Here is a 16,398-nt window from a genome sequence, read left to right on the forward strand (position 1 = left end):
CCATCTACATACAACATAGTCCAAGGCGCGTCTTCTCTCACCTCCTCTGTCACCACCTCCATCACAATATTAAACAGGAATGGACTTAATGCTGACCCTTGATGCAAGCCAACTGTCACTGGAAAACTTTCTGTCACTCCCAGGCAGGTCCAAACTCTTGTCTTCACAATTCTGTACATCTCCTGCACCAGCCTGACATATTTCTCCAGTACCTTCTTCTCCCTCAGACACCTCCAGACTTCTTGCCTTGGCACTCTATTATACACTTTCTCCAGATCAATAAATGCCAGACGTATCCCGTTGCTTCTCTTGAAACTTTTCCATCATCTGCCATAACCCAAAGATAGCATGTATCGTCGATCAACCAGGTATGAAGCCAAATTGCTCCTTTGCCATCTCCACCTCCTTCGTCGGTCTTCCATCAAGAAACCTCTCTAGGATTTTCATTGTGTGGGACATCAACTTTATTCCTCTGTAATTCTTACAGTCTTGTGCATCCCCTTTACTCTTGTAAATGGGGACAAGAGTACTTTCCCTCCATTCCTCGGGTATATTTTTCTGTTGACAAACTTTTATTAATAGGTCCCACAGCAGGTCAATTCTCTCTTCCCCTGGTCATTCCTCCACTGGGATTCTGTCAGGGTCCACTGATTTTCCATTCTTCACCCTCTTTATGGCTTCCTTCACTTCCACTCTATTAACGTTCTGCACCATCCCCTCATAAGGCTCCCCATCTTCTCTGTGAGTCCTTGCATTTTCTTCATTCAAAATCCCTTCAAAGTATATTCTCCATCTGTTTCTTATATCCACATCCCTCCTTAATACCCTTCCTCCAGAGTCTTTGATCTGCCTCACATATATGATGTCCTTTGATGCCTTATTTCTAATTTTTCCCAATCGATAAATCTTTCTCTGTCCTTCCTTTGTTTCTAATTGATCATAAAGGTCTTGATATGCCATGGCCTTCGCCTGTGCAACAACTCTCTTGGCTTCTCGCTTTTTCTCTCTGTACTCCTCTCTGTCCTCTTCCACTCTTGACTCATCCCACTTTTGCTTTGCCTTCTTCTTAGCTATCACTGCTTCTTGTACATTATTATTCCACCACCAACCCTCCTTTTGCTCTCTAATCTTTCCAGATGTTTCACCAAGCACCTCAATTGCACAGCTTAGAATTGCTTTTGAATTATGTCTCCGCCAATCTTGTACACTTCATCTGAAGTTCATCTGAAATCCTCTCTAACACCTTCTCCCTAAAACAGTTCCTCACAATTAGAAAAACTTGCACTACTAACTACAATTTTTTGAATTTGATTAAATTAAATACCGTAGGTTCTTTATAGAACTGGGGTAATTCATGCCTATGTTAGTTCACCCCTAGATATTTTCCTGCAGTCTGTTACACTAATGCTTGTTGGCTGAATGATATATCCATGACTACTAATGGCTTCACCGACATGAAAGTGTGGGCAGAAGATTTGGTTGCTGGTGACCAACCTAACTACACCAAAGTTCAGTATACTCTACACTGTGGGTAGCAAGAACAGCAGTTTGATCAGCATTTATAACTTCTGTGGCAGGACAATTATGCAATTTGTTTTGGCTATCTTAAGAAGAATGTCTTACGTCCACTTTTGAAGGCAAGTATAGAAAACTGTTTCCTGCTCATTGTACTGATATCTAAAAAAGGCTATTTGGAAACTTTTGTCCCTCCAGGCTTCCCCTTCTCTAACTTTTAAATGGTACCACTCTTCTCTTCCAGGTTCTGAACAGATGACAAAGATAGGACATTCCATTATACCAACTTACTGCATGTCTCTTCTGGTCTTTCACCAGAAAAATCCTGAATAGTTTGCTCTTGGACCAAGAGGAGGATACTCTCTGGTTCTGAGGAATATCTCCTCCCCCAGCTATAATCAAAACTTGTGTACCAGAAACAACCATCCGAATTCAATATTCTATTTATAATGTATTATACTTACCTAGCATGTACCATAATCTAGCATGGACATAAGCCTATATTTCATGCAACTGCCAAAAATGGATAAATGGATATAAACCATTAAACTGTTGTCATCCTCAATTTCATCAAATAAAATGGTTATCAACAGCCAACTTATTCATCACTTGGTGGTTCACCTGTTGACATTTCCAGGGTTGTGGTGATACCCTATGTGCATATTACAGATACCCTGTATGCACATTATAGAGACATCAGACATATGTCTGATGTCTCTATGACAGAGATAATTTACTGGATTCATTAAACCATCTGTTAATTTCATTCTTCAGTGTCGTGCATGATTTTCATTAAATCTGCACTAAAGCATTTTGCACATAGGCACCACTATAATGCAGTTGGAAGAACAGTAGGACAATGCATTCTTCAGTTGGAAAAGACCCAAGTTTGATTCTCATACAAGAGAAATATTTATGTGGACATTTTCAACTGAAGTTGAGTTAGCCAATCTCATATGGAGGTATCAGGGATTTTTCATCCCAAAGACAGGAAAATCAGCCAGACAACACACACAAGAATACAAGTGGGCAGCAGATGGCACAATATGTAGATGGTAGATTATTTAGTTTGTTGGTGGGTGGTGCTGTATAGATGGTGCATTATGCAGCTCATAGGTGGTGTAGCATGCTGTTCTGTAATGAGTTCTTGGAGGTGACACATAATACTGATAACAATGGCAATGATAAGGAGGACAATGACATGGAAACAGTACAGTAGAGTGACTAAATAGATTTCAAATTACTGGATATTAGGTATGAAGAAAAATTAAGGGACTGTCATGTAAAAACCTGGTAGATAGCAAGAAGAAGAATGATAGGTACAAACAAAGAGGAGTTTGTACCAGATTAATACAGATGAGATTCTTCATAGAGTGGAGGAAGAGAATGCAAGACCATCCCCAGAGTTGTATAAGAAAAGGATGAAGGAGAAGTGAATGCACAGACAGTGAGTAGAGCAAGTGCAGAAGCATCAAAGGCCCAATACATATCCATATTAAGATTTCTGTAGTTGTAGTTATTCATACTGAAAATTTTACTGGAATAAACTACATTGACACAGGAATGAAATAACTAAATTTAATAATTAAATTAAGTATTTGCAACCTGACATTTCATTAGTCAAACTAGCATTATCAAAGGTATTTTTAAGATACGCATTCACCGGAGACTAGAATTACAATGGCTTCCAGAACAAGGACAGTCGCATGCAAGGAAGTCAACACTGGCACTTTGTACAATGATGTTTGGGTTATTACTGATGGGCAATGGCAGAATTACACCATTTTTGTTATGGTTCAAAGAGTTTTGTAGCACATAAGCCACTTCTAGGAACAGTCTCTGTAATTTAAACCATGTCCATGTAGTAGCTTTGCACCACGAAACACCACTGTCACCTATGCATGCGACTGTCCTTGTTCTAGAAGCCATTGTAATTCATCTTTTTTTTCCACCTGATGAAATGGCCTTTATCTAAGGCATGTTGGACTCCACTTTTTGGTTGTCCAACCGAATATATTTTTTATAGATGCTATCTTTCTAGGAAAAAAATGGCCATACACCATACTTTTTATATTTTTTTGTTTGTTCATTTTTCATTTAAGTTCATTATTCCACACAGCACACTATGTATTTCAGTGTATTTAAAAAAGTTTCCATATATTTTTATCCTTATTTCATTCCCTTCTGGTAAAAAATTTCCATGTTTCTGAATGTACTTTAATCCGCTTGTAATTTATCATCCTTTTAAGAGTTTGGGTTATGAGTTTATATCTAGCAGCGATGTTCTATCAAAATCATGTCCCAAAAATTTCAAAATCAACAAATTAAGAAAATGAAGTTCTTCCCTAAGGTATGTTTAAAAACATCTTTCATATTATCACATTTTTAATATATGGCTGAATATATTAAAAATCTTAAATATTAAAATATAAATGATATATATTAAAATATATATCATTTATATTTTAATATTTAATCACAGGAATAACCACTGTTTCTATACCGGAGGTTTCCCTTAAGAATATACACAAATTTGCTATATATCATATTGGTTTTTATTTTTTATGTTCTTTTCTTCTAGTAATAGTAGTCAGTGCTGTTTGTCCAAAATGCTGGATCTCACACTGACTTCCTGCCCAAAAAATTGGAATATTCAACACTCTAGCATCCAGGACAAAGCAAATTTCATCCTCAAGACAGGCAAAGCATCTGGAACACGGTGCTTTAATTACACTTTTTGAACAGGATGGTTACAACCAAAAAAAAAAAAAAACCTTACTAAACTTCTAAAAAAAGAACATCCCCCCCATCAACTATATATATATATATATATATATATAGCTGAGGGGGGGATGTGTATATATATATATATATATATATATATCTTGTGCAGCATGTGCTACAAAACACTTTGAACTGAAACAGAAATGTGTAATTCTGCATAAATTTTTGTACACTGCCCTATTCACTCATCAGCAATAACCATGAAACACCACTGTCACCTTCTCTGTATGTGACTGTCCTTGTTCTAGAAGCCATTCTAATTCTAGTCTCCAGTGAATGTATATTTTAAAAATGCTAGCTTGAACTAATGAAATGTCAGATTGTAAATACTTTATTTAGTTATTTCATTCTGGTGTTTACATTGTTTATTCCAAAAATTTTCGACATGAATCAAAAGATACAATGTGACATGATGAATGCTGTTAATAATCACCTGCAACCTCTTAGAACTCTAATGATGATAATCATTGTGAGTGGTTGTGAGTGGAATGCATTACCTGAGTGTTGTGAATGCAGATACATTGAATGGAGTTTACAATACAGTGTGATGAGATTTGTGTGTGATAGTGTGTGTACCTCTAGTGATGTGTCTCTGACTCCATGGCAGTCTCATGTTAATACTCATTTTTCTATTCCTTTCCTAGCATCAAATTCTAATTTCCTAATTTTCTTTCTTTAAATACTGATATTTCTGCAATTAACTTTTCTAACAGCAAAATAATGTATGAGACGTAATGTTCACAACTAGCTTCTGTTTTCCAAATACAATGATCCAGTTGGTAGAGAGGCTAAAGTACATATTATCACCAGCAATCTCAGACAAATTATTCACATGCTTGCCACATAATTCCAACCAGTCTATGGATATACTTGATCTATTCCCCAGCAATAATTCTATACAATGACATAGCATCAAACACCTAACAAATATGCTGGGACACCTTTCACACAGATAACAGCCTGTAACCATCACAGTGGCTTCCACTTGATTTCTAATGACACTGAAGACCTGTAGTCATGATTCTGGGAAAGCTACTGACAGTTGCTTAATGGATGAAGGTGCAGTTGCTCATAGTTTATCATCAGAATATCTCATAGGTGTTTAACTGGTTGAGATTTAGTGAATTCACTTGCCACTCAAGATAGGCAGTGTTCTCTGGATATTTCTGAAACAATTCATTATGTGGTTCAGTCACGTGGCAGATTATCATCCTCAAAGGATGGCTAAAAAAAAAAACAGGTGCAATACAGAAGAGTACATGGTCTGCTACAGGCTCCATTTAAGTCACTATTTATAAATTGATCAATATACAATGGGGATTCTAATTCTGACCACCACAACATCCTTCACACCATGATACTGCCACCAGTGACCTGTACATCAAAAATTGCATGCAAAGAGTTCATTAATTCATAATGTTTGTGCCATATGCATAATAATCAATCTCTGTAGCAAGAACTACAACTATTTTGTAGTTACACTTGCTAAAGCTATTGGCTGCAACCTTTGTTTAATCCTATTTCCATCTGTTTTGCATTCGGACAGTTGTACTAACATTACTCACTGTGAAAGCCAACCTTCTGAAGCTTTGACTTTTTCTCCAACTTCCACCATGGCAGCACATTAAATTTTTAATAGGAATGAAATCAAAAAAATCTTGATTATGCTGAATACAAAAAGTTCCCTAGTGTTGATGGTATTCCTCACTATTTTAAAAGTCTTTTTTCAATAATTTTCTGTAGACTCTTCACTGTCTCCTATTTTCTTCTTCTTCCTATTGTCCATAATAGGACCACTGAGCAGATATTAAGAAATATCCTTCACAGAAATCGTTTAAGCAATCAATTCCAGAAACTCAAATAAGTAGTTCAAGAACTTGCATTGAGAAGCCATCAGATATGCTGATATGACCAAGCTAGGTGAGTTGCTTTCTTTGAATCTTTGCTATGATGTTATCTCTTGGACTAGTGAAAGAACAAATTATTTTCTTCCTTCAAAATTTGTGATATGATCAGTTCATGGTATCTTTAGGACAATCTATAGCATCACATTTCAAATTTCAGCAATGTTCTTTTCATCTTCTTTTAAAAGGATCCAAGTCTTACTTCCACAAAGGAGTACTGAATTAACTAGTGTGTGTCAGGGCCAGATTTAGACTTGCGGAGGCCGTAAGCTATACAAAACCCAGAGGCCCCCCTACTGTTTTAAATTACATCAGCTGGTCTTTGTTTTTTTATTTGAGGCCCTGGCAGATTGCGAAGCCCTAAGCTGTAGCTTTTTTAGCTTATACGTAAATCTGGCACTGGTGTGTGTGTCAATAAGACACACACCAGTGCCGGATTTGTTTTAGTTTAATGTTTTAGTTCAATAATGGTTTTAGTTTTTGGAATACTGCTGTTGCTTTTGCAATTTTTGTTCTAATGTGCTATATCTTCCATCTTTATTAAAGATATTGCTTAGGTATGTATTTAAACTGAACAATTTCTTCAATAGGTTTATCAAATGGAATTTTTTTTTTTTTTTTTTTTTTTTCAGTTTTTGCTGCAGCACTTCCTTCTTGGTCAGAAGCACAGATAATTTTCATTTCTGAGTACAAGTGAAGAAGCAGACACAATTTGGTGTAAAGTGGATGACAAACAATATCAAACAGGAACTGCTGGTGAAAAAGAGATTATGGAAGAGATATAAGGAGAGGAGTAGAGAGCAGATGCATGAAGAATATAAGACTCAGGCCAGGAGAGTGACTAGTATGGTGAGGAAGGCAAAACTGGAATATGAGAAGAGATTGGCACTAAGATCCAAAGAAAATCCTAGGGAATTTTTTAGCTATGTGGCCAGTAGGAGGAGAAATGATTGTGGAAGAATGACATTGTGGAATAAAAATGGGAATAGAGTGATTGATGCAGGACACAGTGGAGTTGTTCAATGAGCACTTTATTGGAGTATTTCATCCCGAAGAAGAAGTTTTAATGCTATAAAAGTAGGGCAGGTTCGAGGTTTAGAAGTGCAAGAGGAGAGTATGTTCCAAATACTCTCCTCTCTGAGTATTCTTGATGTCATTTAAGATGTAGGACTGGATGGTATTTCACCATGGGTTTTGAGAGAATGTGCTCAAGAACTGACAGCTCCTTTGACCTGACTTTTCAATGAGGGTTATGGCAAAATGGGAAAAAGGTACCCAAAGAATGGAAGGAAGGTAAGACAGTGCCATTGCATAAGGGTGGTAGCAGACTGGAAGTGTCTAATTATAGGCCAGTTTGTGTGTCATCAGTAGTTGTTAAGGTCTTGGAGAAATTAGTGAGGGACTATATACAGCATTGGGCAGATGAAGGTAATGTTATCTGTGAGAATCAACATGGATTTGTTAAGGGGTACTCTTGCTTAAGTAATATGATTGCCTTTTATAATAAAGTGACAAGAGCAGTTGATGATGGAAAGGCATACACTGCCATTTTTTTGGATTTTGCAAAGGCAATTGACAGGGAGCCACATGATAAGCTGATGCAGCTTATCATGTGGCTCATTGTGCAATGAGCACTGTATCGGAATATTTCATCTTGGAGAAGAAAGTTTTAATACTAGAAGAGTAGGGCAGGTTCGAGTTTAAGTTAGGGCACGTGGGTTTAGATATCAGGTTAGTCAACTGGATTCAGGATTGGCTGTCTGATAGGTATCAGAGATTTGTGTATGGAGGGGCAATATCAAAGAAGCAGAAAGTTACAAGTGGGGTTTCACAGGGCTCAGTACTGGGACCTGTATTGTTTAACCTTTATATCAATGACACTGTCAATGGATTGCAAGGGAATATTCAGTTGTTTGCAGAAGTACAGATATGGTAGCCCTGCAAGAGGATTTGAATAAACTAGACAGATGGGCGAATGAATGGGAGTATCAGTTTAATGCAGCAAAATGTAAAGTCTTGAAGTTTGGGATACATCGATGGGATGCTGCATACTCCGTTGAAGGAACTGTACTGTAGGAATTAGGGGAGGCAATGGACCTGGGGATGCTGATTGATAGAAATCTGAAAATCAGGGAATATATTGCAAAGGTGGTGAAGGTAACCCAGAGGATTGCTGCAATACTGAGAAGGATGCCGACTTGCAGAGATAAAAGTTTTCATTCGATTGTATAAAGCCCTGATCAGACCACACCTGGATTATTGTTTTCAAATTGAGTCCCCAGAATTTGAAGAGGATAAATTAAGTGAGGAGAGACAGATAACAAAAGATGTTATCAGGACTGTACAATGTTAGTTATGAAGACAGGCTGAGGAAATGTGGACTATAGTGTGGTGGATGGAAGAAGGAGAGGTGATATGGTTGAGACTTTTAAACTGTTGAGCAGTTACAGGGTGAACACTGGGGATTTCTTTCACTTGGTGGAGCAGCAGGAAGGCGCGATGACAAGGGCCATCCCTGGAAAGTTTGAAAGGAAAATGTGAGCAAGAGGGTGGTGGAACCATGGAATGCATTGCCTGATAGTGGTGAGAGCAAGAACGGTCAATGAGTTCAAGTGGTGGTATGACAGACTTTGTGTTTCCTAGGAAGGACCTCCCGCGATGAGTCTCTTGACTCCATGGAGGCCTGAATAATAATAATTATGATTAATCCATATTTTTTAAGAACATGAACTAATTTTGTGGTGATATCCTGAAGACCTGATTTGTTTTCCACTAGGAGATCGATATCGCCAAGTTTAGATGGTCTAGTTCTTCTTCCTCCTACTGCCACTCCAATATCACAGTTCACCAGGATTTCAATTACAACATATCTGAGAAAGCAATTAAATAACACTGGTGATAATCTGCATCCCAGTTTCATTTCATACTCCACTGGAAAGGAAGTGCTATAGTTCCCCTTGATTTCAACCATCATTTCAAAACACGAGTATGAAGATTCAATCAACCATATTATTTTGTCATCTATTTCATAAGGTAAAATTTTTCCAAATGGCATCATGCCAGAGAGAGAGAGAGAGAGAGGGAGAATCAAAGGTTTTCTGTGGACCAATAAAATTATGGCACATTATTATGTTCTATGTATATTTCTCCAGTGATATGTAGTGGAATCATATTGTCTATTGTACGAGAGTGGTCTGAAAAGTTCTCAGCCTCAACCATAGATGGCAACACTATCGGTAAGATTTTTTTTTTAAGTTGGTACATCTGTCATAAGTATCCATGTGAAATTGCCAGTCATTCTATCCAGTAGCTTGTTTTATACAGTTGTCTGAAGCAAAAGTGTTGTCTGTGTCCCTTGAAATGGATAAAACTGAGTATTGTGCAGTTATAAAATTCTTTGTAAAAGAAGGTTTAACGCCAAAAGAAATTCATTCAAAGTTCATAAAAGTTTATGGGCACTTTCCTCCTTCGTTTTCGACAATAATTCGGCTGCCAAGTTTAAAGGTGGCCTTACCAGCCTTGAAGATAATCCACGTGAAAGACATCCAAAAAGTGTAACAACACCAGAAATCATTGATCAAGTGCATGATATGGTACTGGATGACAAGCGAGTCAAAGTGCGTGAAATTGCTGAGATTACAGGCATTTTGAAAGAATGTGTAGGATATATTTTGCATGAAGAACTGCAAATGAAAAAGCTTTGCACAAGATGGTTGATGCACTCGCACTCACATGAAAATCTCTGAACAGTGCTTGGAGCATTTTAACAAGAATAAAACTGATTTTGTGCATTGATTTATTACTATGGATGAGACTTGGATTCACCACTACACCAGAATCCAAACAGCAGTCAAAACAGTGGACAGAAGCCAGCGCCAAAGAAGACAAAGTTGGTTCCATCAGCAGGAAAGGTCATGGCATCGGTGTTTTTGGATGCTAAAGGAATTTTGTTTATTAATCATATTGAAAAGAGCAAAACAATAACCGAGAAATATTTTTCCAATCTTTTAACCAGACTAGATGAAAAAATTTGTGAGAAAAGACTGGTTTGCAGAAGAAAAAAAGTATCTTTCATCAGGACAATGCACCTGCCCACAAAGGTGTTTTGGCAATGGGAAAATTAAGGGATCTGCACTATGAATTGTTGGAACATCCACCCTATTTCCCAGATTTGGAGAATAGGGTGGATGTTCTCTTCCTCGCTGGTCAGCATTTTTCTTTGAATCAAGAGGTGATTGCAGCTGGAGGAGTGTTTTGCAGATCTTACTGAGAACCACTACAGAGACGAGATAGTAGTGCTGGAGCATTGCTGGAATAAATGTATTAGTCTTAAAGGAGATTATGTTGAAAAATAAAAATAATTTTCATCATCATGCATATCAAGGATTTAGGCCTAGCATGGCCTGTTCCGGCCTTAAAAGTCATCGTTGAATCATTTAAGAGGACGTCCTGGTTTTCTTTTTCCTAATGGCTTTTACTTTAAGGCTTGTTTTGGTAATCTTTCTGTTTTCATTCTTTGAACGTGTTCCATCCATTTATGTTTATATTTTTTAATTTTTTCTATTACTGGTTCTTGGTTTAATTCTTTCATAATTTCTTTGTTTCTATTGTGATCAAATAGAGTATACTTTGCAGTTTTTCTCATAAACTTCATTTCTGCTGTTGTTAATCTTTGTTTGTCTTTTTGTTTTATTGTCCAGATTTCGCTTCCATACATTAAGACTGGGTAGGGCTAATGTATTGTAAAAATAATTTTGAAATTATAAATTCGTTTTTTCATTGTTAGGCCAAGAACTTTTAAGAACACCTTCGTTTACTCCTGTTCTTTCTAAATTCAGCCTGAAAGTCTAAAAAATGGGGTTCCATTTTTGCTTCAATTTGGGACAGTAAGGTATCTAAAAATATTTTGCTTAGATGGCTGATAAGGCCAACTGTCCTAAAATTATTGCACTTTTTTTGAAATTGGAATACCTTTGTGCCAATCTTTTCTTCAGATCTCAATACTCCACGTCTTCTGGCAAAGTTTTGAAATGTATTAACAATAGGTTTCTATTGTCCCCCTCTCATTCTTTTAGTGTTTCTGAGGATGCTGCCAATTCCTGCTATTTTTCCTGTTTTTGATCTTAAAATAGCTCTTTCTACTGCTTCTCTAAGTATAGGATAATTCTCTCAAAATTTTCTTAGTTCAAGTTATCATACTTGAATAATCATACTATCTTTTCAAACATTTTTCACAATCAGTAATATTTATTCACTATTTCTTTTATCCATTAGCAAAAGAAATCTCTTCTATTCCAAGTTTGATAGTTGGCTCATATGTGCAGTCTAATGCGATACGAATAAAGAAATATCTTTATCACCCTTTCTTCAATACTTTCTAAAATAAATGGAAAAATTTGTTATCAATCAAGTGCGACATCATGAAATTTTGTCACTATACAGTGAAAGATCCACAGAGGCTTATCTATATACCCCACCTTTGGACAAATGCAACAGAAAAGTTTGGAAAACCTAAGTGACTGCTCTTGGTTTCTGTAAAGTTTCTATTTGATGAGGATAGCATAAAGGTCTCTTAAGTAAGCTCACATCTTGTCTGTTCTTTAGTAAATGATTTATCGGATTTTTATCTTGTTGAGTTACATGCAATAAGTGGCCAAATCTACCTTTCACTTTGCTGTTTAATGAGAACTATGTATCTCAGAATTCCATATTGACTGAAAGAGGGTAAGACTACCAATGCATCAGAATAGGAATAAAACAGACATCAAATTATAGAGCTGTTTACATTTCTAGAGTGCTAACATTTTAGAGAGGGTAATTAAGAACAGTATACAGGGTCAAGTAGATGAAAGAATCCTTATAAATTGCCACAAGGTAGGTTTGTATATAACATGCAGCAAATGAGTTTAAATAATTACTTGAATTTATAGAAGACTGGATCTCTATTAAACTTCAAAAGTTGTGAATGGAGAAGCTGTATTTTAGATTGCTGCTGCTGTTATTTAGAATTCCAACCAAGGTATTTAAAGCTATGGGGTCGGTGTATTATGCCTACTAATCGTGTGTGTATTCTTCTGGCTGGTTTGCCTATTTTATTGGATGACTGTATCTCATAGGTCCAAAATTATCAGTGGAGATTGATAACTATTCTTGTACTGCTTCTGTATGCTAATGATACTACAAGTGAGCTGCAGAGAAATATTCGAATAGTTACAGATGACATGAAGTTTGCATAAATCATCAAGAATGATGCAGTGTCTCATTAGAGCAAAATGAACAGAGTTGGAATGTCAGTTAAGTAAATAAGATTTTGCACTTGATCATGCATAAGTTTAATAAGACTAAACTTATGCATGGCATGTGCTACACTGGTGATACTGGCAAAAGTAGAGGAAGAAAAGGGTCTTAGGTATCAGTGAACATGAGCAAGTTGTAAATGTGCTGAAAATAACAGAAATGCTACTAATAAGGTGACTGAGTCAGATTTAATAGTAGAGTTACTGAGTGACCACTTTTCAAGTCTATGACCTGAGTGAAGATATTTCTGTCTCTTCTGTAGCAATAACTGATATTAGAACTGAAGTTAATGAATCAAGGTACTTAGATATTGCAGAATTTACAAATGCTGCTGTAGGTTTGGATGGAATATCAGCTCGGGTATTATGTGAATATGCAAAGGAATCGTCAGTGCTTCTTATTTGGCTCAGTAGCAGTTTAAGGTTCCTTAAGGATACTGACAGAAGAAAGTTAAAATATTTTGGACACATTGAAAGGATGGAAGGAGGAATTCTCAGAACAGTAAGAGAAGGTAAAGTTCCTGGAAAAAGAGAAAGGGATAGACCATCAATGAGATGGATGGATGGTGTGTGCATGGAGTGACTGATCTTCAGAGAGTTGAAGCCACCAGAAAAGCATGTGCAACAGGACTATATGGTGAGGCCTGGTTTGGCACATCACTGAGCATCAGAGTGACCATACAGCATCTGTGGATGCCCAGTGAACATATGAATGGATGCATAAAAGAGGTTCTAAGACTGCAGTAGCAAATTAAGGAATGGCGGTAAAAGTATTGGAAAAGTTGGTTAAAGACAGAATTCAGGAATGGGCAGATAACAATATGATACTCTATGGGAGCCAACATGGTTTTGTTAAAAGTCAGTCTTGCCTTAGTAATTTATTAACTTTTTATAATAGAGTGACAGCTGAGTTGAATAAGGGAAATGGTTACACAGCGATACTGCTGGATTCTGATATGGCGTTTGACAGGATACCCCACAGAATATTGTTATGCAAATTAGAACAAATGGGGATAGTTTATTAAAGTGGCAATGTTGATAAGAGAATAGCTCATGGACAGATACAAAAAAGTAGTGTATGGAGGAGCAGGTGATAAGTGGTGTGCCTCAATGCTTCGTGCTTGGACCATTATTGTTTAATTTGTATATAAATGATATAGAATTAAAAACTATGACCTTTAAAGGACAAGATCCAGCAAGAACTAAAATAGTAATAGATAAGATCTTAGAACAGGTGAATTCATTTAACTACCTAGGATGTACGATCATATATGAAAATGAAAAAGATATAAACGTAAAAATTGCAAAATATTTAAAAATAACAGGTGTAATTAAGTCTATATTTAAACCAAACCTAGTTCAAAAGCAAACCAGACTAAAAGTATACAATACATTATAGCCCTCCCAGTCTTAACGTATGGAAGCGAAATCTGGACAATAAAACAAAAAGACAAACAAAGATTAATAACAGCAGAAATGAAGTTTATGAGAAAAACTGCAAAGTATACCCTATTTGATCACAAAAGAAACAAAGAAATTATGAAAGAATTAAACCAAGAACCAGTAATAGAAAAAATTTAAAAATATAAACATAAATGGATGGAACACGTTCAAAGAATGAAAACAAAAAGATTACCAAAACAAGCCTTAAAGTACAAGCCATTAGGAAAAAGAAAACCAGGACGTCATCTTAAACTATGACTTCTAAGGCCGAACAGACCATGCTAGGCCTAGATCCTTGAGACGCATGATCATGATGATAATGATAATAAATGATATGGGAAATGACTTAAAGAAAGATATTCAATTGTTTGTTGATGATGCAAAGCTGGGTAGCACAATAATTAACCAAGCTGATGTAGAGAGCTTGCAGGCCAATTTAAATAAGCTGGCAATTTGGGTAAAAGATAATGAATTCAATTGAATGTAGAAAAGTGTGCAGTTATACTTTTTTGGGATTAAAAGATTACAAGCTGTGTACCACATTGATGGAACAGTACTCCAAGAGATTGATGAGGCCAGGGACTTGGGGGTGTTAGTAGATAGAAAGTTGAAGTTCACTGGACATATTGTTAAGTTGTCCAAGATAGCTCATTGGATTACCTGGTTATTGAAGAACACACTAACATGCAGAGATAAAGAAGTTATTATTCCTCTTTATAAGGCGTTGATACATCCACATCTGGATTACTGAACTGAGGTCTGCTGCCTGGATTCTTTGGAGATGAAGTGGTAGAAAAGATTCGGAGACAAGTGACCAAGTTGATGAGTGGTGTAAGGAATGCTCCCTACATTGATAGATTGAAGTTTGTGGATTACAGAGGGTGTTTGATAGGCAGAGAAGAGTAGGGTATGATAGAAACATTTAAGCTACTAAACGATTTTTATAAGATTGATTCAACTGAAACATTTCAGCAGTGGGATAGTGGTGGAAGAACAAGAGGTCATCCATGGAAATTAAGTAAGAGTGTGGTTAATAAGGGTGTGAGGACTAGATTTTTCGCTTGGAGAGTGGTGAGTGAATGGAATGCATTGCATAACTCATTTGTGAGTGCTTCGCCTGTCAATGAGTTCAAAAAATGATATATATTGTGTGGATTGTTTGGGTCTCCCACGATGAGTCTTCTGACTACAAAGAGATACCTGTATAATAACAATCCGCTGTCTGTGAGATACCTGTATAATAACAATCCGCTGTCTGCACCGCTTTTCTTAATCGTGTAAGATTTCTGTTAAACGTATTGAAATAATAAAGGGCAATGTAAGTAGGAAATAATGACAGCCTATGCCAAGCTCTGTGTACTCAAGTAAAGTAATACATATATTTTACATATCGTCACCATTCTCGTTGGAGAATAATATTATTAAATTCAGACTGTCCAACGTTATCTAAATATTCAAGTATAATCCAGTTTTAGGCCTGATGAACTAAGCACCACTTACCTAATTCTAAATCATCGGCAGATAACATATTGTCATCCATAAACCTCTTGTCCGATTCAGTTAAAGTTATTAAATCGACAGCCATTTTATATGTTGGGTAAAATTTTCAGGAACAGAGATCTCAAAGTTTGTACACTATTGCCAAAGCATTTCATACACCCATGACATACCCATGCCACGCTGCTTCTCATACATCCTAACAAACACCGCATGCAAACGAACTTTGTTTTCCTTTTAGTACAGGAATTTGCCACTAGGAATACACAACAAACTTGCTTGAACGTTAGTGCACTAATCATCAAGGTCTATGTGATCAGTTATAAATGTAAATGCTTTTTTATAGAGCTTCTGATGGAATTTCCAAAAAAAAAAAAAAAATCAGCTAACGCCTTTTTATTCCAGTATATACAGGGAGTAGGCGAGGCCGTTTTTAGTCCCATCTAACTTTTTTGGAGACTGAGTGGGCAGTTCAATCTCCACTGGTACCCAATCAGACATTGGTGCACCCAGGGAGGGGGCCAAGGGGCCTTGGTACCCCCCAAAAGAAAAAGGAAAAAAAACACCAGAAAAATTTCCAAAAATCTTTTCCTAAATAAAATTCTTTTTTTTTTATTTATTTATGTTGGGTCGTGTCTTCTATTTCTATGTTCGTTATTTGTTCCTTATGAATTAGCGGTCATATAAGGTGGGAATACCCTATAGCGCTAGAGAATCCTGGGCGCTGTGAACTCAAGGCGAACGAAGTAGTGCTCAGGAGCTACTTCGTTTGCCCGAGTCGGGCCACAGGAGATCACGGGTATCATGTATTGGCGATCTCTGCAGATGCTCAGTCATAGCTCGTATACAATGCGTAATGTGTATTCTCAAATCGTATACTCAACTCGATCCCCCCCAATATTAAATCTTGAGTGCTCGGCCCCCTCCAAGATCAAATCCTGAGTGCGCCACTGCAATCA

General features: G+C 36.8%; 1 protein-coding gene across 1 annotated transcript in view; it reads right to left on the reverse strand.

Moving 5' to 3' along the window:
- The window catches only part of Atf6 (bZIP_ATF6 domain-containing protein ATf6), a 244,734-nt gene extending 229,134 nt beyond the window's left edge, over positions 1–15,600 (reverse strand). The window contains exon 1 of the mRNA XM_090414984.1: positions 15,443–15,600. Coding sequence (XP_090271110.1) covers positions 15,443–15,527 — 85 coding nt within the window. The 5' untranslated portion in view covers positions 15,528–15,600. The remainder of the gene's footprint in view (positions 1–15,442) is intronic.
- Positions 15,601–16,398: the final 798 nt, after the last annotated feature.

The sequence above is a fragment of the Typopeltis vanoorti genome, chromosome 26 (genome assembly GCF_054136105.1).
Source record: "Typopeltis vanoorti isolate ZY-2024b chromosome 26, IOZ_Tvanoo_1.0, whole genome shotgun sequence".
NCBI lineage: Eukaryota > Metazoa > Arthropoda > Arachnida > Uropygi > Thelyphonidae > Typopeltis > Typopeltis vanoorti.